This window comes from Chiloscyllium punctatum, chromosome 25 (assembly GCF_047496795.1).
Source record: "Chiloscyllium punctatum isolate Juve2018m chromosome 25, sChiPun1.3, whole genome shotgun sequence".
In the NCBI taxonomy this organism is placed as follows: Eukaryota; Metazoa; Chordata; class Chondrichthyes; order Orectolobiformes; family Hemiscylliidae; genus Chiloscyllium; species Chiloscyllium punctatum.
Window position 1 is genome coordinate 61,262,711 of NC_092763.1, and position 25,342 is coordinate 61,288,052.

Genomic DNA, 25,342 nt, shown 5'->3' on the forward strand with positions numbered 1-25,342 from the left:
GCACTCAGGGAAGTGAAGAAACAGCTATCATCCTCTAAAGGTGTTGGCACACCATGATCCCAAATTGACATATGATGCCTCCCTGTACAGCATCGGGATAGTATTAGCTATGGTGTTAGGGAGAGGAACACGCAATCACAAATGCATCCAGGATTTTGGTAAACGCAAAGCACAAATACAGCTAGATACAGAAGTTAGGGTTGGCAGTCATATTTGGAGTCAGGATGTTCCATCGATACCCTTATGGATGCAAACTTGTAATAATAATGGACCACAAAGCCCTGTTAGGTCTACTTAAGAAAGAAAAGGCAGTGCTGCCCATAGCTTCAGGCTGTACACACCGTTGGGCTGTAATACTAAGTGTGTATAATTATAAGTTGGAACTCTGTCAGGGAGGTCAAAAGGGACATCCAACTGGTCTTTACCAAAATTCTGCAAGTGAAATGACAAAGCTGTCTGGTGGCTGTGACAAAGGAGGCAGCCCTTCCAAACGGAACAATTTCTCAGATGTTGGACGCCTGAAGATAACAGTTGTGGTTTCTGAGAGGGAAAAAAATCAAACTAAACTGGAAATGATTAAAAGATTCATGCTTTCTGCCAAATACTACATTTTGTATTCAGGATATTTTCCCTGTTTCCCCCATTTTCTTGCATCATCATCAGACAGAACCCCCTATAGCCACAAGGTGGTGCCAAATCTCAAATTAATACCATTGCTATTCTAGGAAGTTGTGATTTCTCACTAAGATGAAAAGAATTCTAATTTTGTGACTTGCCATCTTATGTGCCAAACTCTAATTTTATTTGTTGCTATGTGCGCTCTTACAGTCTGTCAAAGCGTGCGTAAATTAACAAAACACACTTCACCTTATGATGCACATGAAAAGCTAATTAACACAATTGAGGGTCATCCAATTGGAAGGTCAGTGTAACCTTGGGTAGGAAATTGGTGGATTGATTGAAAAAAACGAGTTGTGGGAAAGGATTATTTTCTAGACAATGGCACTGCATACAGTCATCGTATCTCAAAACATAATGACCCAAGCAGTGAATAAATAAGTGGATCACAGCGTAGAGTAGAACTTTAAACTTCGATGTCCACACACACAGAAGTGGCAAACAGTAAGCATGATGGAAATTAATCATAATAGGACATAGATAAGGCAGGGACATTGACAGAAAGGTGGAAGATGGAATATTGCATAGATGCAGAAAATGTACACTTATTCAAACGTGTGAGATAATGAATTTTGGTAGAAGCAATTGAGAGAGGAAATAGAGACACAGTTGTAAAGAGTGTATAGGAGTAGAGGGGCCTGTGGATGCATGGTGACAGGACACACTGACAGAGTGTTAGCAAAGCATATGAAATCTTTGACTTCATAAATTAAAAGGGATCACATGCAAAAAGAGAAAAGTTATGATGAACATTTTTAAGGGTCTGTTTAAGCCACAATTAGCCACATGCATTCAGTACTGGTTACAACACATGAAGAATGATAAGACCATTTAGCCTCATGAGCCTGCTCCACCATTCAATAGGATCATGGCTGATCGACCTTCATCATGACCACTTTCCTTCCCTTTCCCTGTAATGCTTGATTTCCCTACTGATCAAGGATCTATCTCAGCCTTAAATATATACAAGGAATCTGCCCACACGACTCTCTATGGCAAGGAGTTCTAAAAACTCAACTCTCCAAGAGAAGAAGTTCCTCCTCATCTCATTCTTAAATTGGTGCCCCTTTATTCAGAGACTTGACTCACTGCTCCTGGAATCTCCCTTGAGGGGAAGCATCGTGTCAGCATTTACCCTGTCAAACCCCTTAAGAAATCTATAAATTTCAACGGGATCACCTCTCATTCTACTAAACTTGAGCAAGTAGACTCCCAATCTGTTGAATGTACGCTCATACGATAATCCATCCGCCCCAGGCATAATCCAAGTGAACTTTCTCTTAACTGTCTCCAATGAAATTATATATTTCCATAATTAAGGGGATCAAAACTGCTCACAGTACTTCAGATGTGGTCTCACCAGCACCCTGTATAGTTTCAGTAAGACTTCCCTAAGAATACATTCCAACTCCCATAAAACACATATTCCATTAGTCTTTCTGATTAGCAGCTGCACCGTATGCTAGTTTTGTGTTTCATGCACATCACCCAGAGTCCCTTTGTGCTGTTATTTTCTACAAGTTTCTCCATTTATGCTATATTATCTGCTTTTACTCTGCCTTCCAAAATGAGCAATTGCACATTTTCCCCACATTATAATCTATTTGCCAGATATTTGTCCATTGATTTAACCTATCAATCTCTCTGTAAACGGTTTCTGTTCTTCTCAAGACTTGCCTTTCCATCTATTTGTGTTATATGCAAATTTGGCTTCCTCCAAGTCATTAATATGTCTTGTGAACAGTTGCAGTCCCTGCACTGTTCCCGGGTGGAACCCAATCTTTAATCTAATCCATTTTCCTCACTCACTGTTTTCTGCCGTTGAGCCAATTCTCTATTCATGCCAACATATTACCCAATGCCATGGGCTCTTCTCTTATGACCCCTTGTCAGGTACCTTGAGATGCTGCAGAGAAAATAGAACAGAATGCTTTGGGGATGAGGGCTTTTACCAACAAGCCAATTAATTTGAAGAAGTGGAGGTTCTTTTCTGTGCAGTGTGACAATGCTGCTCCTTTGACAAGGTTATTTTGTCTTTGCTTTTTTTTCCAGAGGGGTTGCAAAGGCAGAGATTCCAGATATGTCTGGAAATATCTACTTGAGAAGGCTTTTAAGTCTTTCTTTTAATTGTACAATGAAAGGGGAGTGGCAAGTTCTCCCAGTTCAGGGTTTGGTTTGGTTTTAACAAGCAGACTGTTTGAGGCTGCTGGTCAAACAAACAGCTCCATATTGATCCTGACTCTCTCTCTGCAATCTCTCTCCTGTAAGAACCAGTGTGATTTCATCTTTTCTTTTAACGAAGGGAGTGTTTATGGAAATGTCGCAAGTATTTGGAACAGCATCATGAAGCTGAAGAGTCAACTGGGTTTTCAAAGAGGTTAAGTTATTTTAAATTCGGTTCTCTTTTGTTCATGTTTCACTTAGTTAGTCTCTAAATAAATTGTTTTGTTTAAAATGGAGTGGATGGGCCAGCTGCATCACTCTTGGAATATCTACTATACAACTGCTTAAAACATTTAAAGAGGTTAGGGTCTGGGTTACCTTCTTAAATATATTTTGAGGGTTTTTGGCCTGGCCCAAAATAGCAGTAAAGGAGATTTAGGGGAGATTTGATAGAAGTGCATTTGATTTTGGCAGGTTTGGGTAAGGCAAGTAAAGAGATGCTGTCCTAATTAGCCATTGTTCCATGGTCACAGATTGAAAGTTATGGGCAAGAGATTCAAGGGGATGTGGGGAAGAATGTCTTAATGCAAGCAATGACTTGGAACTTGCTATCTACCAAAGTGGTGAAATCAATTATGATCATCCATTTCGAAAAGAAATTGGACGGTCTTGAAGGAAACATCACTTTGAGAGTGATGTCAATGGAACAGGAGAATGAGACTGACCAGATTATTTACAGAAAGTCAACATAAACATTGTCCAAATGGCCAATAATGTGCAATAATGGCTCGGTCTTTAAATTTGAATCAAAAAAGAAGCATCAGTAATGATGATTCAGAAATATTGTGTAAACCCATTAGATTTATTATGCCCTTCAGGAAAGGAAACCTACTGTGCTTATCTGGCCTGGTCAATAAATGGGTTCACACCCATGGCAAGGTGTTGACTCTCAACTGCCCTCAGAAGTGGTATTGCAAGTTTTTGTATTTAAGAATCAATTCACAACTACCTTCTCAAGTACAATCAATGCTGGCCTTTCCAACAATGTTCCCATCCTTTAAACTAGCAAGTGCAATATGCAGTATGAGTAGATAAAGGTTGATTTAAGAATTGTCACTGCTTTTTAAAGTGCGCTGTTCCTGGTTCTTCTTGGATCAAAATTCACGTAAAAAAGCTCTCCTGCTTTGAGCACAGATAGATCACAAATGCATGAACCTTGCTTGAAGACAAAAATATTGCTTGAATCCCTTCCTTTTGAAACAAACAAAAATGAGACATGTTTTGGCGTGAGGTGATGGTTTGACTGACTTGCAACTTAAACTTCATGCATAGCTGGGATTTGTGCAAAGACAATGGTCTGAGTGTAAGTTACTGTAAAACTTAGACAAATTGGATTAAATAGCTGCATTAAGCACAGTCCTAATTAGCCCATGTCACTGTAAGGTCAATGCTGTATTTCAATTTTTTTAAAAATTCTGTGTGATGTGCTGGCCAACTCAAAGATACAGGAGCTGTTCCTGATCAATACAGATCAATGGTAACCTGAGATCTGTTCAGAATGTAGATCAATAATTTTTCAGACTAACCGGTTCTGAATACAGAGGCAGGATCTTTTAAAACACCACGGGATAGTTGTACTTCCCCTTTTGTGAGGCACTCTAGGTCCCTGCAGGCATAGGTGCCATCATCATGGCCACGAGTCATGGCCAATAGCAGAACAGAAATAGATAACACATACGTAACCAAGGAGAAACCAGCATGGTTTTATAAAGAGGAAGTCATGTCAATTAAGAGGCTACCTTCAAGAGCCCTGTCCACTTAGGGAGGTTGTGCAGATGACAAGGTCAAACAAGGTGCCCGAGACTCCAGGCAGCCAGCAGCTCCAGCAGAAGAGGTGGCTACCTACGGGGCTACCTCCGGAAGAGATGGCGAGGTGCCCCATCATGGATGAGTCCTCTGGGGACTTCAAATTAAACTCCTCCACATGATGATCTGCAGTTGCTGCTGTGGTGTCCTGGAACCCAAGGCCCTGGGGGTCAGGGCAGATGCATGAACTAAAAGCCAGTAGCTGGGAGGCCACTCCCAGACACCTGCTGGCTCTGGACCAACCAAGGGCCAATCAGTTATCAGGAAGATCCTGGCAGTATCACTGATTGTCCCCCAAGTGTGCATGTAGTTATGAAAAATTAGCTACTCTTGGAGACTAGGTAGCCACTCAGCTTCCACACCAGCAATATGGAACAAAAGGTGAGAACGTGTCATGGCAACTATGAGATCACTTTCTTTCTAGTCTTCCAACCTCTAGGGCTGGTAAAAATCTGCCTATTTATTAAAATTATCTAACAAATTTTGAAACTGAATTGCTCTGGAGAAAGTGCAGAGAAGATTTACTAGAATGTTGCCAGGGCCCTGGAGAATTGTAGCTACGAGGAGATGGGAGAAGTTGGGGCTGTTTCCTTGGAACAGAAAAGGCAGGGGGTGATATGATTGAGATATACAAAACAATGAGGGGTAGAGATAGAGCAATCAAGAGGAACCAGTTTCCCTTGGCAGACAGTTAAAAAACCAGGGGTCATAGCTTTGAGCTAAGTGGCAGATGGATTACAGGGGATGAGGAACAAAAAGTGTTTTATGTAGAAGGTGATAGGTGTTTGGAATTCACTGCCTGAGTTGGGAGTGGAGGCAGAGACCCAAAGCTCTTTTATGAAGTACCTGAGTCTGCACCTTAAGTATTGTAAGTTGCAGGGCTGTGGGCCATGGGATTAGAAAGGGCATCTGGCTGTTTTTGGGTCAGCATGGACAAAATGGGCTAAATGCCCCCATTCTGTGTTGTACCATTTCTATGGTTTGATTCAATCCTGTGAAATGTCTCAGTGTTTTGCGATGTTAAGGTTGTTATGTAAGTTGTTGTTGTAGTATATAAGCATGAGACCTACCAAAAAAAAAGAAAAACTAACTACTTTCCAGAGTAAGTGCAGTTTGGGGCAAGCTGTCTTGTTTGCATCTCTCCAAGGCTGTCATGCTCACCCGAGAATATTCTTAATTCAAAATATGCTCAGTTAATAACATTGCATAAGACCAAGGACTGTCCTATCTAATTAATTTCAATTTCTTCACAACAAATTGCTTAGCAGTCACTAACTCCTGACTGTAATTAAATATCACTATGGCCTTTATCTAGGGTTTTACTGAAAAGATAGCTGTTGCACAAAGAAGGAAGCCAACAGTAGTTTACTGTTATTTTCATTTCAGAAGTTACGTTCTAAATTATCATTCCAGGTGAACAACTGAAACAAACTAGTGTTCCTTATTCTAAGGTGGCATTTAAAACGGATACTTTAATTAAGGATGAATTGTTCTTCTCTTGTTTCGTGTTGTTTACGTTCCTATATATTAAGGCACACAAAATGGGCTGAATTTAGCAATCATGTGGTGGCCTCATCTATTGGTCAGAGAGTTTGTAACAACTCTACTACAGCTGTGACTGTTTCAGGGAAGCTCAATACGATTAAATTCCAGTCAGGAATTTATCTACCTATCATCAGCAACTCCTCAGTCTTAGCAGCACTACTGCTGTGTCTGCAATAGACTTCGGACCAGTAGGGGGGCTGGACAAAAGGGACCTGTATCTGTGGGGTCAGTCACGTGATCCCTGGTGAGTAGTGGTGTTGACACAACAGGGAATTATATTTTTAATTCATTCGAAGGATCTGATTGATGCTGACTGGGACAACATTAATTGCTGACCCCGTTCTCCCCTTGAGAAGGTGGTGGTGTGCCATCTTCTTGATCTGCTGCAGTCCATTTAGTGTAGATACACCCACAAAGTTATTAGGGAAGGAGTTCCAGAATTTTGACCCAGCAACACTGAAGGAGCAACAAATACAATTCAAAGTCAGGATGGTGAAGAACCTGCAGCAAGAATTTAATTCTTACTTTGAATTACTGTGGTGCATCTTGTAGATGATACACAATGCTGTTATGGAGTGTCAGTAGTGGAAGGGGTGGATGTTTGTGGACGTGATGCCAATCAAGTGGGCTGTTCTGTCCTGGGTGGTGTCAAGCTTCTTGATGTTATTGGTTCTGCACCCATCCAGGAAAGTGGGGAGTACACAGGTCACACTCCTGACCTGTGCCCTGTAGATGATGGACAGGGCTTGGGCAGTGGTGAAATGAGGTACTCACCATAGGATTCCAATTCTCTGACCTATTTATAGCCACTGTATTAGTCTGGCAAGTTCAGTTCTGTTTCTGGTCAATGGTAACCCCCAGGATGTTGACACCTGGGGACAGTGATGGTTATTCCATTGAATGTTAGAAGAGTTAGATTCTCTTCTGATGGAGATTCCACTTGTGTGGCATGAATATTATTTGCCACCTATCAGCACACACCTGGATATTATCCACGTATTTCTGCATTTGGACATGCATCGTTTCACTATCCACGGAGTCGCAAATGGAGCTGAACATTGTGTGATCAATAACAAACATCCCACTTCTGACTTTATGATGGAGGGAGGGTCATTGATGAAGCACCTGGTTGGGCCTAGGATACTACCCTGAGGAACAACAATAACATTTTCCTTTGTGCCATTTATGACTCCAGTCTGGAGAATTTGCCCCCAGTGCACACAGATTCCTGTTTTGCTAGGTTTCCTTGATGCCACACTGAGTCAAAAGCAGCCTTGACATCAAGGGCTGTCATTTTTATCTCACCTCATAGATTCAGCTCCTTTGTCTATGTTGGAACCAAGGCTGTAGTGAGGTCAAGAGCTGAGTGGCCCTGGTGGAATATAAACTGGGTGTCACTGAGCAAGTTAACGCTGAGCAGACTTTGCTTGATATTACTGCTGATGACCCCTTCCATCACTTTACTGATGATCGAGAGCAGGCTGATGGGGCAGTAACTGGCTAGATTGGATTTCTTTACATTGTGTGAGGAGGAGAAACCTGGACAATTTTCCACATTGTTAGATAGGTGCCAGTGTTGTATTTGTACCTGAGCAGTTTGGTGGGGATTTTGGCAAATTCTGGAGCACAACGGCATCTATTGTGATCAACATTTACAGTCAAATGCGATACACTAAATTGCACTTACCTCCCGGCACACTGCTGCTATCTGGCCTTCATCCATACAGGTCTCTGTTACTACATCTGTCAAGGAGCCTCCAGCCAGATATTCCATTACCACCCACAGCTCATCCCCTACAAGGTAACTGACAAAAAAAAAAGTGATCACTCTGAAACTTGTTTAAAGAATAATTATTAGCAAATCGCAGGTGGCCCAACATTACATGCAAAGCAGACGAAAACACCAAGATCTGATGTTTGTGGATGTGAATGAAAGGACAGTTTATGAGCAGACAATGTGCAGTCCAAGACAGTCAGAATCACTCCCTGAATCAGACATGAGCTCCTGTTCTCAATGTGTGAACAATTCAAGCACAATGCCCAGGAGTGTTTTGGCAAATAGCCCCTCTCCCCAGTATTTGTTAAGTTTGATAACAATAAGTATGATGATAACATTAGGAATAATAATGAGCAATATGATCCTGAAAATGGCAATCACAGCCACGCCTCCCAGTGACTGATGCAAGAGCACCTTTCCAGGAATATTTGTGGATCAGTGAGAATCAGGTATGGGGAACTCATGTGGTGAACTTTACATGGACTGGGATTGGGCCGATTCCTTTCCAAACCAATGCCTGGTTGGAAATGTGGTCAGTGCCTCACTGGCTTTAGATTGCTGGGAGTGGCCTTAAAGGGGGAGTGGGACCACACCACTACAGCTGGGATAGTATTGACTTTGAGCATTGCCATCCAATCTAATCGACTGAAGAACAAGGAGGCCCAGGAACATCAGAATGCTTTATTAGCTGTTGATGGGACTACAAGGGCTCCCAAGAAGGAATATGCATAACAGAACTTCAATGTGAGGCTGGAGATTTTGACAGGAAGGATTGGGGCACTAATGGGGAGTTTGTGTTTTAGAGGTCATGGGGAAGTGCAGAATGTCAGTTCTGTCCTGAGGAACAGTGTACATAATGGACATAGGAGATTCCTCAATAGAGGATATGCCCTTCAATCCAGCTTTTACTCTCAACTATGAAAGATGAGAGCTGGCCTCCTTCCTTCCATCCACCCACTGTATTAGGGCAGAGGAGGTTCTAATGTGTTTGGCAACTTAATAGCCATGAATGGGGTGAGAGGGCTGCTTGATGCCTTCACCCACTACCCAAGGTAATACATTGGAAGATTCTGAGGAAGTGCAGAAAGACAGTAGGCTGGTCACCCACTTTGTTTTGACTGCTTCCCTATTCCCAATACAGTTATGGCTGTGGTGGTGAGGGAAGGGTGGTCGTAAGACTCCCTCATCTTTCAAAGCTTTCTAAAAAAATAGTTAAACCACAGGTTGGCTGGGACTTTTCACTGAAAAGTAGGAAGCTGAGAGACAAACATATAGAAGTTTATAAAATAATGTGGGGAATAGATAGAGTTGGTGGTAGTTGTCTTTTCCCTAGAATGGGGGATTTCAAGACCAAGGGGCACTTTTTAAGGGGAGGAGAGGAGAGAGATTAAAAAAAACATGAGGGGCAAATTCTTTATTCGTATGTGGAAATAACTTCCAGGGGAAATGGTGGATGTGGGTACCTTCACAACGCTTAAAAGACATTTGGCTAAGTACATGAAGAGGAAAGATTTGGAAGGATCTGGGCCAGGGGCAGGCAAGTAGGACCAGTTTAGTTTGGAAACATGCCGGCATGGACTGGTTGGACTGAAGCGTCTGTTTCCGTGCTGTATACTCTATGACTCTATTTACCATTAACAATCTTCCATAGCTATTGAATACTTGTTCAAGTGAATGTCATGTGGCATTTATATCTGAAGCTTTCAGTTCCACACCTGTAGGTATCTACATCATATTTTGCCTGGAGCTGACCAATATTTCTAAACACACAGTTTAGCGTTTATTATGAGCTCTTTCCATCTCTGTTTAGCAATGATTTGGAGGTACCAGTGTTGGACTGGGTTGGACAAAGTTTAAAATCACACAACACCAGGTTATAGTCCACAGGGTTATTTGGAAGCACTAGCTTTTGGAGCACTGCTCCTTCATCAGGTATCTCTGTGTAAACGCAGACAACTTAAGGTGCTTGAGCTTGCCCCTGGTTCAATCATACCTTCATGTAGTGATAGGAATAAGTACATTCTGCATTGACTTCTGTTGTTAATTTTAGACACACGTGTCACTTGGTAGTCTCATTGAAGTCTAATTCTCTCCTGCCTTCTTCCAGGTGCCTCTCTGAGCAATTCACCATTCAGATTCAGAACTAAATCACCATTCCTTCCCAATGCTGGACTTAAAATGTGGGGCAGCTCAGTGGTTAGAACTGCTGGCTCATAGCACCAGGGACCTGGTTCAATTCTAGCTTTGGGAGACTGTCTGTGTGGAGTTTGCACATTTTTCCCATGTCTGTGAGAGTTTCCTCCGGGTGCTCTGGTTACCTCTCACAATCCAAACGATGTGCAGGTTAAGGTGAATAGGCCATGCTAAATTGCCCATAATGTTATGTGCATTAGTTGAGAATGTGTTGCTGGAAAAGCACAGCAGATCTGGCAGCATCCGAGGAGAGGAGAATCGGCATTTCAAGCCAGAGCCCTTCATCAGGAATTCCTGAAGGGCTCCGGCCCAAAATGTCGATTTTCTTGCTCCTCGAATGCTGCCTGACCTACTGTACTTTTCCAGCAATACACTCTTAACTCTGATCTTCAGCATCTGCAGACCTCACTGTCTCCCTGTTAGATGCATTAGTCAGGGATAAATGTAGAGAAATAAGTCTGGGTGGGTTACTCTTCGGAGGGTTGGTGTGGACTTGTTGGGCTGCAGGGCCTGTTTCCATGCTGTAGGGAATCTAATCTAATCTAAAATCCTGGGACTCCCTCCCTAACTACACTGTGGCTGTACCTTTGTCATATAGACTGCAATGACTCAAGAAAGAAACTCACAATCACCTGTTCAAGGGAATCTCAGGATAGGCAACAAATACTGGTCTCATCTGTGACGTTCATGTCCCATGAAAGCAAATAATTCTTGAATTAATGAAAGAGTTGCAACAAGACGAGACAGGGTAAACACAGGAAGGATATTCCCAGTGTGTCCAGAACCAGGGGTAACAGTTTAAAGGGATATGGAATTGAACATTTAGGACTGAGATTAGGAGACATTTCTTAACCAGAGTGTTGATTCAGTAGAATTTGCTACCACAGAAAGCTGCTGAGAGTAAAACATTGAATGTTTCAAACAGGAGTTAAATATAGTTCTTAGGGCTAAAGGCATGAGCGGGTATGGGGACAAACTGAGAATATGGTACTGATGATACAGGGATATCTGCCAGGAGCATATTAAATGGTGGAGTAGACTTGAAGGGCCGAATGGCTCACTTTTTCTTGAAACATAGAAAATTAAAGTACTCAGGGCTATTGCAGAGGATTGACAAGGCTCCAGGTATTAAAATTTAATCTGGACACTTCTGCAAGAAAAATCATAGGAGTATTATTTTCTTTAAGGACTGGTGTCTTTTTAATATTGTCTTTACAAACTCTGGACTGCAATGAGAAAGAATTGTTTTTACAGAAAGGGATTTACTGTAATTTAATGCCTATTGTGAACTCTATTTTTGTGGCTGAGTTCCTGCAATGTGCAGAGGGTTAGGAGCCGACAAGCTGTTCTCTCCAGCAGAAGCTGCATGTGCTCTGCAGTAAAAACTCAGTTTAAACCTGAAGAAAACCTGTTACCTCTCCGCAGCAGTTGCTGTGAGCTGTGGCTTTTAAGTGGATAAATCATAGACATTTTACAGATGAACACTGCGCATCTTACAAACTAAGAGGTCTGGCCAGCTGAGGAAGACTCATCTCAACATGAGAATCAGGAAGCAAAGACCACTCAACTGACTTCTGCTTCTTTTTCTCTCTCAATGCGTGTGTGTGTGTGTGTGCGTGCACGTGCACATGTTTAAGGGATTAGAGTTTCAGCTTGCTGTGTTGTATCTCTGTTTGCTTGTAGCTATAGGCTAATTACTTGTAATAAATTTAATAATCCTTTTCAGTGCAGAAACCTGGTCCATGCTTTCTAGCAACTTTGAGCTGATAGTCAGGTGAACTGGGGTGATGTGTGAACTTGTATTTAAAAAAAACTTTAACAGAAAGAGTGGACCTCGATTTATGGCTACCTCAGTAGGTCACAAGTCTTTGAATACCTCCACATTTTACTACACAACTGGAAATGCGCTGGGGAAAGAAGGAGGAGAAGGAGGAGGAGGTGGCAAGGGCGATCCAGGTGTGGGAGCTTATTTGTCGAAACCTCCACAATTACATCCAAGCAGAATGTGGAGCCTCACTTCTTAAGACTCACCTGTCTAAATAGTTCACAATGTTTGCATTCTTATTTTCCCTCATGACAAGGATTTCATTTATAATCAGCTCCTTCTTGGGTTGTTGCTGTAGGTTCATCTGCTTGATTGCCACCTGTAATCAGATTTGGTGGAGGTCAGCAGTTAACAAGATGGTGCTCTGATAGTATGTTTAGTTAAAAACCAAAACAGACCACTTTCAGTTATGGACCCTTTGGTGTGGTAGATTCGGAAGGTCCCAGGGTTAATTTCTGCTTTGATTGGAGTTAGATGTGCAAGTCGGAGTTAGAATTGATTCATTTTGCCTTCCCATGTATGGGATTTCCAATTTTGATTGCAATCCAGCATTTTCTGCTTTGATGTACATGTATGGGGGCTATCTGGTGAGAAGGGGATGGAGTTTGATTTGGCTCAAGGTCAAATAGTCCACCTGTAAAGCTGGCCTACAAGGTATGTATGCTTTTCTTTCAAAAGAAATCCAATGATTCACAAATGATGCTGTTTCAGTGCAAGTACAATTGTAAGAAAAGCAATGTCAAAACCTGATGAAGGGCTTTTGCCCGAAACTTCAATTTTCCTGCTCTTCGGAAGCTGCCTGACCTGCTGTGCTTTTCCAGCACCACTCTAAGCTTGACTCTAATCTCCAGCATCTGCAGTATCCACGTTTGCCTAATGTCAAAGCCTGTGCTGTCTGCTATTGCTTCATATTGTTATCTGCCTGAATTGGCCACGTTTCAAACAATGCATGTGGAACAAGTGATATGGAAGGAATTGGCAGCAAGTCAATAAAGAAAGTAAATTCTATATTTGAATTTTCCATCCCTCTCTCTTCACCAGTTTCTTCCTTTGTCTACAAAATCGCCCATACAATCAGAGGGCAAACAGTAAAACGCACACATACCGCTCTTTCAATAAATCAGGTATACCACAACACTCAAACAGTGATATCAATAATAAAATAAAGCTATCCCTCCTCCAATGTTTAACAATTCTCATCAAGATAAAAGCCCCAGGGATAGAATGTCTCTGCTCTTCTTTGTCAAATGGTGGATGTGCTGAACTGGAAATCAATTTAAATGCAATGCAGTCAGACGGCTGTCAGCTTCAGAGTTCAAAATGTCAAACAAATGCCATGAATTTGGAAAGGACAGAGTTCCTCAGAGAAATGTATGCAGAATGTTTTGGCAATTGATTAGAACCAGCCTACAAATGTGAGTCAGCAAAAAGGAGGTGATAGAACTGCAAAATGCTTCTCATATAACAAAGGTCGAGGGAGATTATCAGTCAGCCTCACTGATGTTCAATATTTATTCTAGATTGCAAGTGCTAGGCCAATTTCTAAAAATTTAGAGACTGTCCAAATGTTAGTCCGATTTGGATTCCATCAGAGAAAATGACAGTGCACAATAACCACACCTCTAATCGACTGTGACTAGACATGTGATAATTTAAGCAAAACATTTGCTTCCATGTTTGATGACTGTAGGGAGCTACAAGGCACACCTTATAAAAGACAATGGCAATTAAAATAAAAACTGAAAGAATTACAGATGTTGTAAATCAGAACTGAGGAAGGGTCACTAGACCCGAAACATAACTCTGATTTCTGTCGACAGACGCTGCCAGACCTGCTGACCTTTGTCAGCAATGAAATTTTTTGTTGCAATTAAAATAAAACTGGCTCTCCTGCTTTGTAATTTACAGAGTATACTTTGAGTGCTTCTTTCTGAAGGTCTAACAAGATTTTAGGAATAAGTTACACACAGGGGTCAGAACTTACTATTCCCCCCATGGCACATTTTGATGCCCCAGAGAGTGGGCACTCTTTTGGTCAGGTCCGTGCCAACTGGGGACCATGCTGAATGCCCATCTCTGCCCAAATCATTCCAGGGGTGGTGAGGTTCGCAGATGGGGACCTTGCCCAAATGCTAATTGAGGTTTTTAAAATAGACTATCAATGTCTATTTAAGGGCCTCATCAGGTTGCTGCTAGTTATCAACCAGCAGCTGGCAGGGGGAGTTGCCTTCTGGGTAGTGCAATAACAAAACCCTTTATGGCAGTAAGTACAACACACTGCAGCTACTCCTCTGTTTGGTTGGTCAGCAAACCCAGCAGCACCAGAGACTGGTAGAGGATGCTGCCGGTACTGCATCCAGTTTCAGGTAAAGGCCTCAATAAATCCTGGACTAAAGGTCTCTGTTTTAAAAAAAAACAGGCTGGACAGTATTGGTAAAGCCCACTCAACACTCGGTACAAGTCTGCTCCAGTTTAAACATACTCTGCTCTAAACTTGGAAGAAAAGAGATTTAGGAGGACAAAGGACAGGATCTTTGATTCAGAGGTGAGGGCTTTGGGCAGGGTTCATGTGGCCGCAATAAAGGAGGCGGAGTGGGGTAGGGGGGGGAAGTGGAAGGACTTGTGGGAGGGGGTCTGTGTGGGGAGGAAGGAAGAAGTGTAGTATCTGGTGGAGGAAAGAGGCCTTGATGCACAATTTCAGCATCTAAAATGATGGGACCCCATTGGAGTTAGCGAGTTTTGAGAAGATTTGTAGCTCTGAATGTAAGTTTGCTCGCTGAGCTGAAATGTTCCTTTTCAGATATTTGTCACCATACTAGGTAAGCTCATCGGTAAGCCTCCAGAGAAGCTCAGGGGAGGCTCACTGATGACGTTATCTACTATGGTGATGAAATGTCTAAAAACGAACCTTCCAGCTCAACAAGCAAATTTACATCCATGATGGGACTCCATTTCCTTCCTGTACTTTTAAAAGCTGGTAAACAAAAACAAGCTGCCCACTCCCACCCACCTGCCCACACACCCCCTTTGACCCCTCCCCCTTCCCCACCTCACCATCCTACCATTTTTGTGCTGTTGTCAAGATAATATGGGGTCAATTGAGCTTTTCATAATTTCAATTGAGCCTTATTGATTCACACCTGGTGGGCAGCTGATTTTGGCACCCACCTACCTTCCATATTAAAGGGTTAACCTGGGAGTGGGTGGGAAGTGGGTCTTTTGGACAACCTCCCTTTTTTAATGAAAGCCCCCACCATTGAAGACTGTAATTTCCAGCAGGGGGGTACTCTCATTTATATCTGTCCTCTGATTGATACATTGCCAGCTACTGACACTACTTAGAGTAGTGCTGTCTATAATGGAGGGCTCCTGGCCTGGTTGATCAGCAGGTTCCGGGGGCAGGATTTTCACCTCCAGGAAGATCAAAATGGAGAACACTAATATGATCGATCTTCTCCAATATGAGGCCCTCAGCTACTGTCCAGCCTGCAGCCAAGACCTGTGTTGCCCAGATTAAATGCTGCCCTGCATGTTTTATAAGGTTTTCAAATGGAGAAAGGAAACTATAAAATACATCGGGATGTGAAAGCTCAGTCAATTTCACCAAGCAGGAGAAGTGCAGGTATACAAGAGGTAGTGGTACAATAAGAGATACATCTTACATATAGGTTATGGTATGTTTGCTAGTATCATATGCTGTGTCACTTCGAGAGGTGCATTACATACAGTGATAGCAGAAACTCTGATTCAATAGACAGCATTCCAGAGAGTGTACTACACTCTTAGAATTGCCAAAAAACAACAATATTGAAACTTGTAAGAACACAGACTTACCTCTTGCCCAGTGGCAATGTCTATTGCAGTGTATACGGTGCCTGATGCTCTAAAGAAATGAAGCAAAATAGGAACTATTAGCATGCTCAATGTCAAACATTTCTGATATTTTCATTGACATTACTCAGTGAAGAATAGAGCTGCATTTCAAGTTCTGCACTAGAAGTCCACAACTAGCTCCAACATAGATAAGAACAAAGTGTAATACAAAGCACAAGTCTTTGCTTGGGCCAGAATGTTGTATTCATTGTGAACCTGTCAGATTCTGTTGCATTGCTAGGGCAGTTCCTGTGAGACAACAGACTACATTTCATCCAGTATTGTTCAGAAGAATCTACAAGATAACATCGAGAAGGGTTTTTATTTAAAATTATGGGAAAAATTGAAAGAACACACCGATCATTTCTACCTTCCTTAAAGGCTAGACTTAAATATGGAATATAATTTCACATAAATTTGCATATAATCATGAGTTGATTTTCTGAAACACAAAGCTGAGCACTATTCCAAACTGCTGGAAAGCTTCCTGTTCAGGATGGGTTGAATTTTCATTGAACTTCATATAAACAAGCCCAGAGTCCATCTTTTTACATGGCTACGAAGAGAATAATCCAATTTTCTAAACACTTAATCAATTGTTATCTCAACCTTTTGCTTGCTTTCATTAGTTTAATTGACTCCATCTTTTATCAATAGCATTTAAAAAGGTATCATCACAACTAATTGCATTTTTTTCCTTCCTTTTTCTTTTCCATTCACCCTCCTGAGTTTAGTCAGGATGTGAAAGCTCAGTCAATTTCACCAAGAAGTGCAGGGCAGAAGAGTGAGATGTCTTGCCTCCTCAGAGACGCAAAGGTGGGGTCAGAGTGAGAGCCAATTGGAACAATTGAAATAAATTTATTGGAGTTAAGGCACTAATTACAGTTTATTAAAAAAAGAAAGAGAGGTGTAGGTATATCTCTAACAAGGCAGCAAAACTAAATAAATTGAGAAAGTTTCGGAGAGGTGTAAATGAATATTTTTCATCTGTTTTCACTCAAGATTAGGAGAATATTGTAGAGGAGAAGACTGAGATATGGGCTATTAGACTAGAAAGGATTGAGGTTGGTAAGGAGGAGGTGTTATCAATTCTAGAAGGTGTGAAAGTAGATAAGTCTCCTGGGCTAGATGGGATTTATCAGAGGATTCTCAGGGAAGCTGGGAGGAAATGGTGGAGCCTTTGGCGTTGATCTTTGGGTCGTCATTGTCTACAGATTTAGTACCAAAGGACTGGAGGATTGCAAATGTTGTGCCCTTGTTCAAGAAGGGCAGTAGAGATGACCCAGCTAATCATAGACCAGTGAGCCTTACGTCTCTTGTAGGAAAAGTTTTGGAAAGGACTATAAGAGATAGGATTTATAATCATCTCATAAGCAACATTTTGATTGGACATGGTTTCGTCAAGGGCAGGTCATGTCTCACAAACCTCATTGAGTTTTTTGAGAAGGTGACCAAGCATGTGGATGAGGGTAGGGTAGTTGACGTGGTGTACATGGACTTCAGTAAAGCCTTTGATAAGGTTTCACATGGTAGGCTTTTGGAGAAAATGCGGAGGCATGGGATAGAGAATGATCTAGCAGTTTGGATTAGAAACTGGCTTTCTGTAAGAAGGCAGTGAGTGGTGGTTGATGGAAAATATTCAGCCTGGAGTCCGGTTACTAGTGGTGTGACATAAGGATCTGTTTTGGGACCACTGCTGTTCGTCATTTTTATAAATGACTTGGATGCAGGCATAGCTGGATGGGTTAGCAAGTTTGCAGATGACACTTAAGTTGGCGGAGTAGTAGACAGTGTGGAAGAATGTTGCAGGTTGCAGGGGGACTTGGATAAACTGCAGAATTGGGCTGAGAGGTGGCAAATGGAGTTCAATGCAGATAAATGTGAGGTGATTCACTTTGGGGAGCAAACAGAAAGGCAGAATGCTGGGTCAATGGAAAGACTCTTGGCAGTACAGATGTGCAAAGTGATCTTGGTGTCCATGTATATAGTTCCCTGAAAGTTGCCACCCAGGTTGATAGTGCTGTTAAGAAGGCATAGAGGGGGGGATCCAAGATGGCAGCGACCCAGCAAGTCTGAGTCCATAGTGCTCCTCCCAAGACTTGGGCAAAGTGGGTCACCCACCCCCACCACACTCACCAAATCATTTAAAATAACTGTTTAATTTAATTAGTTGCTCAGTGTTGAATTTAAACAATTTAATCTTCAGCGAAAATGACTAAAGGGAAGGGAGCCCGTAGCTCTCAGCAGGCAGGAACCCCTCCCCCACCCTCTCCAGCTGCAGCAGAGGCATCCACATCTGCCCTATGGTGGCAAGCCTCGTGGAAATGATCTCTAAACTCGATGCGAAGATCGATGCTTTCATTGAAGAATCCCGAAGTCGATGAGACTCACTCTCGGCCGCTCTGCAAAAGCACGACCGAGACATTAAAGAAATCGAGTGCCGAGTCGGAGGGGCGGAGCTAAAGGCCGCGACCTCCGAAACTACAGCGCAATCGGCCGTGGATCAGGTCCGGACTCTCGAACAGCGAGTCCGGACCTTAGAGAATCATATTGATGACCTCGATAATCGAAAAAATATTCGAACGGGAAGAGAAAGGCCAGCTTACACCGTTTCTCGAGCAGTGGCTGCCACAGCTTTTAAATTTGGAGGCTGGATCAGGCCAGGTAAGGGTGGAATGGGTCTACTGGGTTGCAATACACAGGCCTGGCTCGAACCAGCGCCCTCGCCCGGTCCTGTTCCGGCTGCAGAGCTATAGGGAGAGGCAGATACTCCTAGAAGCCTCTAGAAATCTTGGAAAAGATTCCAAAAAGGATCCAAGATCATGTTATTCCAGGACTTTTCCCCAGCTCTGGTCTAAAAGAGGAAGACATTCGATGAGGCGAAATAGTGTTTAAGGGACTTAAATATTCAATACTCCTTATGCTACCCAGCAACGCTATGCTTTAACCATGAAGGATCCATGTAAAACTTCGGATCGCCAGAAAAGGCTAAGGAATTTTTGGACTCTCTTAAATAAATTGTAAGAGATAATGGATGTTGGTTTGCCTTTCCCCCACTCCGGTTTATATCCCCCCCCCCCCTTTTTTCTTACCTTATTGTTTAATACTATCTTGGGGGGTGGGAAGAGGGATTTATTTATTTGTTCTCTATTTAACCATGTATGATTGTGTGTGAGTGTGGATATGTATATATATAAGCCGGAGGGTTTAGTTAATGGTGGGGGGAGGTGGTTACCTTATTCTATTTTACCTCTGTCTCTAGGAGCGGGGTTGTTTTTCCCTTGCTATTTTGTATTATTGTATTTAATTATTATTTGTTGAGGTTGTAATTTTATAGTTATATATGTTTATCTATGGTATTAACATTACCAAATATATCCAGGTGTGGGTGGGGGGGGGGGGGGTAGGGTGCTCACTGTTAACTCTAGCTTTGTATTATATCTGAATTCTCATCCTATTGAGGAGCGCCTGGGTCAAGGGTGGGGCATTGGTTGGGAGAGGATACGATGGACCTTTGGAAAGGAAGTGAAACCCCCTGGGAACAAGGGGGGAAAACTCCATTTAAATAAGTTTTATTTATTTAGAAATAGTTTTTTGTTATACTGTAGTGAGCGATTTAGAGAGCCTTTATTTTTGTAAATTTTATATGCTCTATGCTCGGGATATTCTGGATAGGGTTTCCCCTCCTGAGGGGTCTCGGATTTGTCCGGATGATTATGGTTGATCAGTTGGTTAAGTGATGCACCTGGAATGTCAAGGGGAGTAATTCGCCAGTCAAAAGGAAGAAAATATTATCAAATCTTAAGAAAGAAAGAGTTGATATAGCTCTCCTACAGGAGACACATCTGTTGGATAAAGAACACTTGAAATTACGACAGGGTGGATTTGATCAGGCCTTTTTTTCTTCTTTTAGCTCAAAAAGTAGGGGAGTTTTATTCTTATTCGGAAGAATTGCCCTTTCAAAATCCTAAATCAGATAAAAGACGAATCTGGACGATATATTCTGATTAAAACCCTTATAAATGGAGGAGAATATGGGATTTTAAATTTGTACTGCCCCCTGGCACACCCCTTTAAATTTATAACGGAAGCCTTCTCAAAATTGATGGCTCTTGGTGCCCGTCATACAATTATAGGGGGAGACTTTAATTGTATTATGGATCCGGAAATAGATAGGATTCCCAAGAGTACTGCAGGAGTATCTCCCAGATCTAGAGAATTGGTGGATCTGAACAAAGAATTAGGATTAGTAGATGTATGGAGATGTCTTCATCCACAGGGCAGAGATTTTTCTTTTTACTCCAATCTACATAAATGCCATACCAGAATTGATATGTTCTTTGCCCCCTCGATTTTTAAAAATTCAATATCATCCTGTAAAATAGGCAGTATAGTAATTTCCGACCATGCTGCTATATATATGGAAACTAAGGTGAGGAATAATGGGACATCCCCTCGGCATTGGCATATGGACCCCTTCCTAATGAAAGACAGTAAATTTGTAAAGTACTTTTCTCAAGAACTTAAAACATTTTTAGAAATTAATTTAGGTACGGCTAGCAACCCATCAATGATGTGGGAGACCATCAAAGCTTACGCGCAAGGTTTGATCATCTCCTACTCAGTGACCCAGAAAAAATTAAAGGGAGAACAACAGCGTCTGCTCGAAGTTCACTTAAAAGCAGCTGAAACTGCATACGCTGATAGACCCTCTATTATTAAATTGCAAAGGATTACGGCCCTTAGGACAGCTCTAAACACTACGCTTACCCAAACGGCTAAGCGGGAAATATTGTTTGCAAAAAAAGGTTATATGAATTTGGTGACAAACCGGGTAGATACTTAGCATTTCTTGCAAAGGAAAAAAAGGCCCCTCAAACTATCACGTCTATCAAGGAAAGTACGGGTATTTTGACTCATGATCATAAAAAGATTAATGCAAACTTTAGAAAATTTTATTCTGATTTATATAAATCGCAGGATTGTGAAGACAGGACTAGGAGGATGCAATCATTTTTTAAAAATTTGACCTTTCCGGGCCTAACTCCGGAACAGGTGTCGGTCTTAAATGCTCCCCTAACAGTCCAAGAAATACTTGACCCAATCAGGCAAATTCAGAGCGGTAAGGCACCTGGCCCAGATGGTTTTCAAGCTGAATTCTATAAAGAATTTACAGAAATATTGGCTGGTCCACTTGTGGACATGTATAACTATGCAAATAGTCAGGGCTGTCTCCCGCCTTCGCTGAAAGAGGCAAATATCTCTCTTATCCTTAAAAAAGGAAAGGATTCAGAAGATTTTACATCATACAGACCAATATCCTTGCTAAATGTAGATTTTAAAATCCTTTCTAAAACGTTAGCATTGAGACTAAAAAGGGTACTGCCATATATCATAAAGGAGGAGCAGATGGGGTTTATTAAGGGCCATAGATCATCCAATAATATTAAAAGGGTTTTGAATAGGATTCAAGCCTGCCATCAGGGAAAGATAACGGGAGTAGTAGTTTCATTAGATGCGGAAAAGGCATTTGATAGGGTTGAATGGTCATATTTGTTTTACACATTGGAAAGGTGTTTACCAAATGGGTCTCAACATTGTATAGTGATCCCAAAGCCGTTGTGGTTACCAATGGATTAGGTTCCGATAGCTTCAGTGTGGGTAGGGGCTGCCGTCAGGGATGTCCTCTCTCGCCATTGTTATTTACGTTAATAATTGAACCACCAGCAGAAGCTATACGGGCTAATCCTAATATAACGGCCCAGAGGATTGGTACAGGTAAACATAAAATTACCCTGTATGCAGATGATGTTCTTCTATTCCTCAGTAATCCCCTGATGTCTGTGAATTGCTTAATCCAAGTTATTAATACATTTAGCGCATTCTCAGGCTATAAAATTAATTTCTCAAAATCGGAGGCTATGCCAATGGGTGGCCTTGCTATGATACCCCACTTAATGGATGGATCCCATTTTCCCTTTCGTTGGTCCCTGGAGGGTTTCTTATATTTAGGCATTTTTATTACCCCAGTACTTGGTCAGTTATACAAGGCTAACTTTGTGCATTTACTAGAGAGGATAAGGCAGGACCTCCAGCGAAGGGGAGACCTTCCAATTTCCTGGTTGTGTAGAATAGCACTAATTAAAATGAATGTCCTGCCCCGTCTCCTATACCGTATGAGAATGCTTCTGGTGAGGCTGCCGAGGCTGGCACTACGTAAATTATATGGCTGGTTGGGTTCCTTTATCTGGAATCATAAACGGCCCCTCATTAAGCTGAAGAAGCTACAGCTTCCACAGGCAAGGGGAGGATTGGACTTCCCAGATTTTAGGAAATATCAGTTAAGTTCCTTATTAAGTTACGTAGCTGATTGATTGCGGGTCAGACAAGACCCAATCTGGCTGGATATCGAGGCTTCTCAAGTAAAACTTATTAACCTTTTATTTTTAGACAAGAGGAAAATCATTATGGATTACTGTAAAAACCCTATAATACTAAATACAATTAAAGCTTGGAATATAATGCGGCAAAATGAGGGCAACTCACATAAAACATCCCCCTATGCGCCGATAGTGGGAGCATGGGGATTCCAACTGGGGGTTTACAGACGCCACTTTTAAACTCTGGAGATCCAGGGGTATCTCATGTCTAGGGGACCTATTTAAAGATGGGGTCCTGATGTCTTTTGAACAGCTGCGTCAGAAATTTGGATTACCTAATGGAGACCTCTATCGATACTTCCAAATTCAAGACTATATACAGAAGAAGACTACATTATTAGATAGTCTTTATAAATCAGATAGAGAATGGAGAGTACTACGACCAATGGGGGTATCCTCCATCAATACCATTTATCATTTACTACATGATGAAGACCGAATTATTTTATAAAATATGGCAGCCCTTCTTGAATTATATGAATACAGATATTTCGGCTATCCTAACAAGGGCTTTTATTTAATTGAGATTACAAACCTGGCTGGTCCGGGGCCCCTTGGGAGAGGAATCCCACACGAATACGGGTTTTGTTACATTTGATGTTAACACATTCCGAGCATGTATCTCACTACCCAATTTCTATGTTATCCGCGTTTTTTTTCTTTCTCTTATTTGAATAATGTAAGAGACTTAAATATACACTCTGGTTAGTTGTAGGTTAGATTAGTAGTTAGTTGAGTTTTGTTTATTTTTCTCGGTATTTTTCTTTTGTTAAATTTTGGTTATTATATATTTAAGATTTAATTGTATATCAATGTTTGTACTTGAGAGTTTTGTTTATTTTTGTAAACTTGTAAAAATGTTAAATTTCTAATAAAAATATCTGTAAAAAAAGGCATAGAGTGTGTTTGGTTTTATTGGGAGAGTGATTGAGTTCTGGAGCCTGTGATATCATGCTGCAACTGTACAAAACGCGAGTGTGGCCTCATTTGGAATATTGTGTACAGTTTGGTCACCCCATTACAGGAAGGATGTGGAAGTATTGGAAAAGGTGCAGAGGAGATTTACCAGGATGTTGCCTGGTCTGGAGGGAAGGTATTATGAGGGAAGGCCGAGGGACTTAGGTCTGTTCTCATTGGAGAAAAGAAGGCTAAGGGGGGGGGGGATTTAATAGAGACATACAAGATGATCAGAGGATTACATAGGGTGGACAGTGAGAGTCTTTCTCCTAGGATGACGACATTGGCTTGTACGAGGGGGCATAGCTGCAAATTAAGGAGAGATAGATTTAAGACATATCAGAGGCAGGTTCTTTACTCAGAGAGTGGTAAGGGTGTGGAATGCCCTGCCTGCCCATGTAGTTAACTCAGCCACATTAGGGGCATTTAAACAGTCCTTGGATAAGCATATGGATGATGATGGGATAGTGGGGGACGGGCTTAAATTAGTTCACAGGATGGTGCAACATCGAGGGCCAAAGGAATACGCAGTTTCTAAATACTGTGTATTTAGAAACAGAACTGTCAGAAATAGCTTACTAAACCAATGCTAGTATTACAAACCTCTGTAACTAAACCTGTGTCCGCTACAAGTTGCACATTAACTTTACTGACCAGCGTCAAGTTAAATGACAACTGAAGCTGGGATCCATGGCAATAAGACCCCTCATTGTATGTACTGGATGAAGTTATTGCATGTGTCACCATTTTTAACCTCCCCTACATATCACAAGATGACATTAACAAATAAAACACTCCAGTAAATCTCAGTTGATTCTGTACTGTTCCTTGCACCATGAAATGTAACAAAATACACAAATACCATGTTTACCAATATCAATAGGCTCACTGTACAAGTTAAGTAAACTGAAACAGGACAAATTGCTTTTAGAAGCTGCATGTACATATAATGAACTGATACACTTACAAATTTCCTCATTGATTGGACAGAGGGAGATATTCCCCCATCTTTCATTCTTCCAGAATTCTTTATGTCAGGAATTAGCCCATGGACCTGCCAATAAAATCCCCCATTTTCAATAAGGAGCAGTTTCCACTGCAATAACATTGTCATTTTAGCTCATCCTTCTGTTCAGTGTTTCTGAACAAAACCCATTCCAACATTTCTGACATGAGTAACTCTAGGAAGCGCTGCATGACCTGTATTGTCTCATATTAATCTTGTATGTCAGAACACATAATCCTTAGCTGAATGGTGTTCCAAATAATTGACATGAAATAACACACCAGCCAGCTTTGCCTGCGAGTTAACAACTTGAGAGCTGAATACAAATGAAAGCAACATTTTTTCTAGGTAAAATAGATAAAGATTCTGAATTGTTACCAGTGAGCTTTGTTAGCCTTTAACTTCTAACAGAACAAGAAACAAATGTCGATATTATGACAGGATGACTCAGTGATGTTACATAATAACAGCCAATTTTAAAGAATTGTCTCAGAAAATGCTGGAAATGCACAGCAGATCTGGCAACACTGGTGCGGAAAGAGTTACAATTTCAGGTGGAGGATCATTCAAGACCAGTTCTATGAAAACCATGAACCTGAAATGTTCATTTTACGTCTTTATATACCATTTTGATTCCAGATATATATATATTCAGGTTATCACTGACTGGAGTGAGGCTATTTGACCTGCAAACCTTCAGTCTCCTTTTTGGTAGACAGACATCATTTCTGATACTTTTCCATCCTCTGGCACAATTAGAGCTCCACTGATGTTTGTAAAAGCACATAGACAGAAACTCTGCCGTTTTGTTTCAAACATCCATTGTGATCCTCAGGTGTATGCCAACATTCCCCACTGATTTTTCTACTTTTAAGTCTGAGTAATATGTTTAGTAACACTTTGTTTTGAGTGATAACCTCTGCTATACAGAGATCTATGATCCCAAATTCTGTCCCTTCTTGGCTGAAGGCAGAAAACAGCAAAGATCACATGGGTACTGCAATCAATTGGTTCCCTAA

General features: G+C 41.5%; 1 protein-coding gene across 8 annotated transcripts in view; it reads right to left on the reverse strand.

Annotated features, from left to right (window-relative positions):
- LOC140495989 (serine/threonine-protein kinase PAK 3) overlaps nt 1-25,342 on the reverse strand; it is a 251,309-nt gene that overhangs the window by 19,534 nt on the left and 206,433 nt on the right. For all 8 annotated transcript variants that reach the window (XM_072595377.1, XM_072595380.1, XM_072595378.1 and 5 more), the window contains 3 exons: nt 15,882-15,930; nt 12,254-12,366; nt 7,940-8,057 (listed from right to left, as the gene is read on the reverse strand). In XM_072595377.1, the coding sequence (XP_072451478.1) occupies nt 7,940-8,057; nt 12,254-12,366; nt 15,882-15,930 (280 nt within the window). The remainder of the gene's footprint in view (nt 1-7,939; nt 8,058-12,253; nt 12,367-15,881; nt 15,931-25,342) is intronic.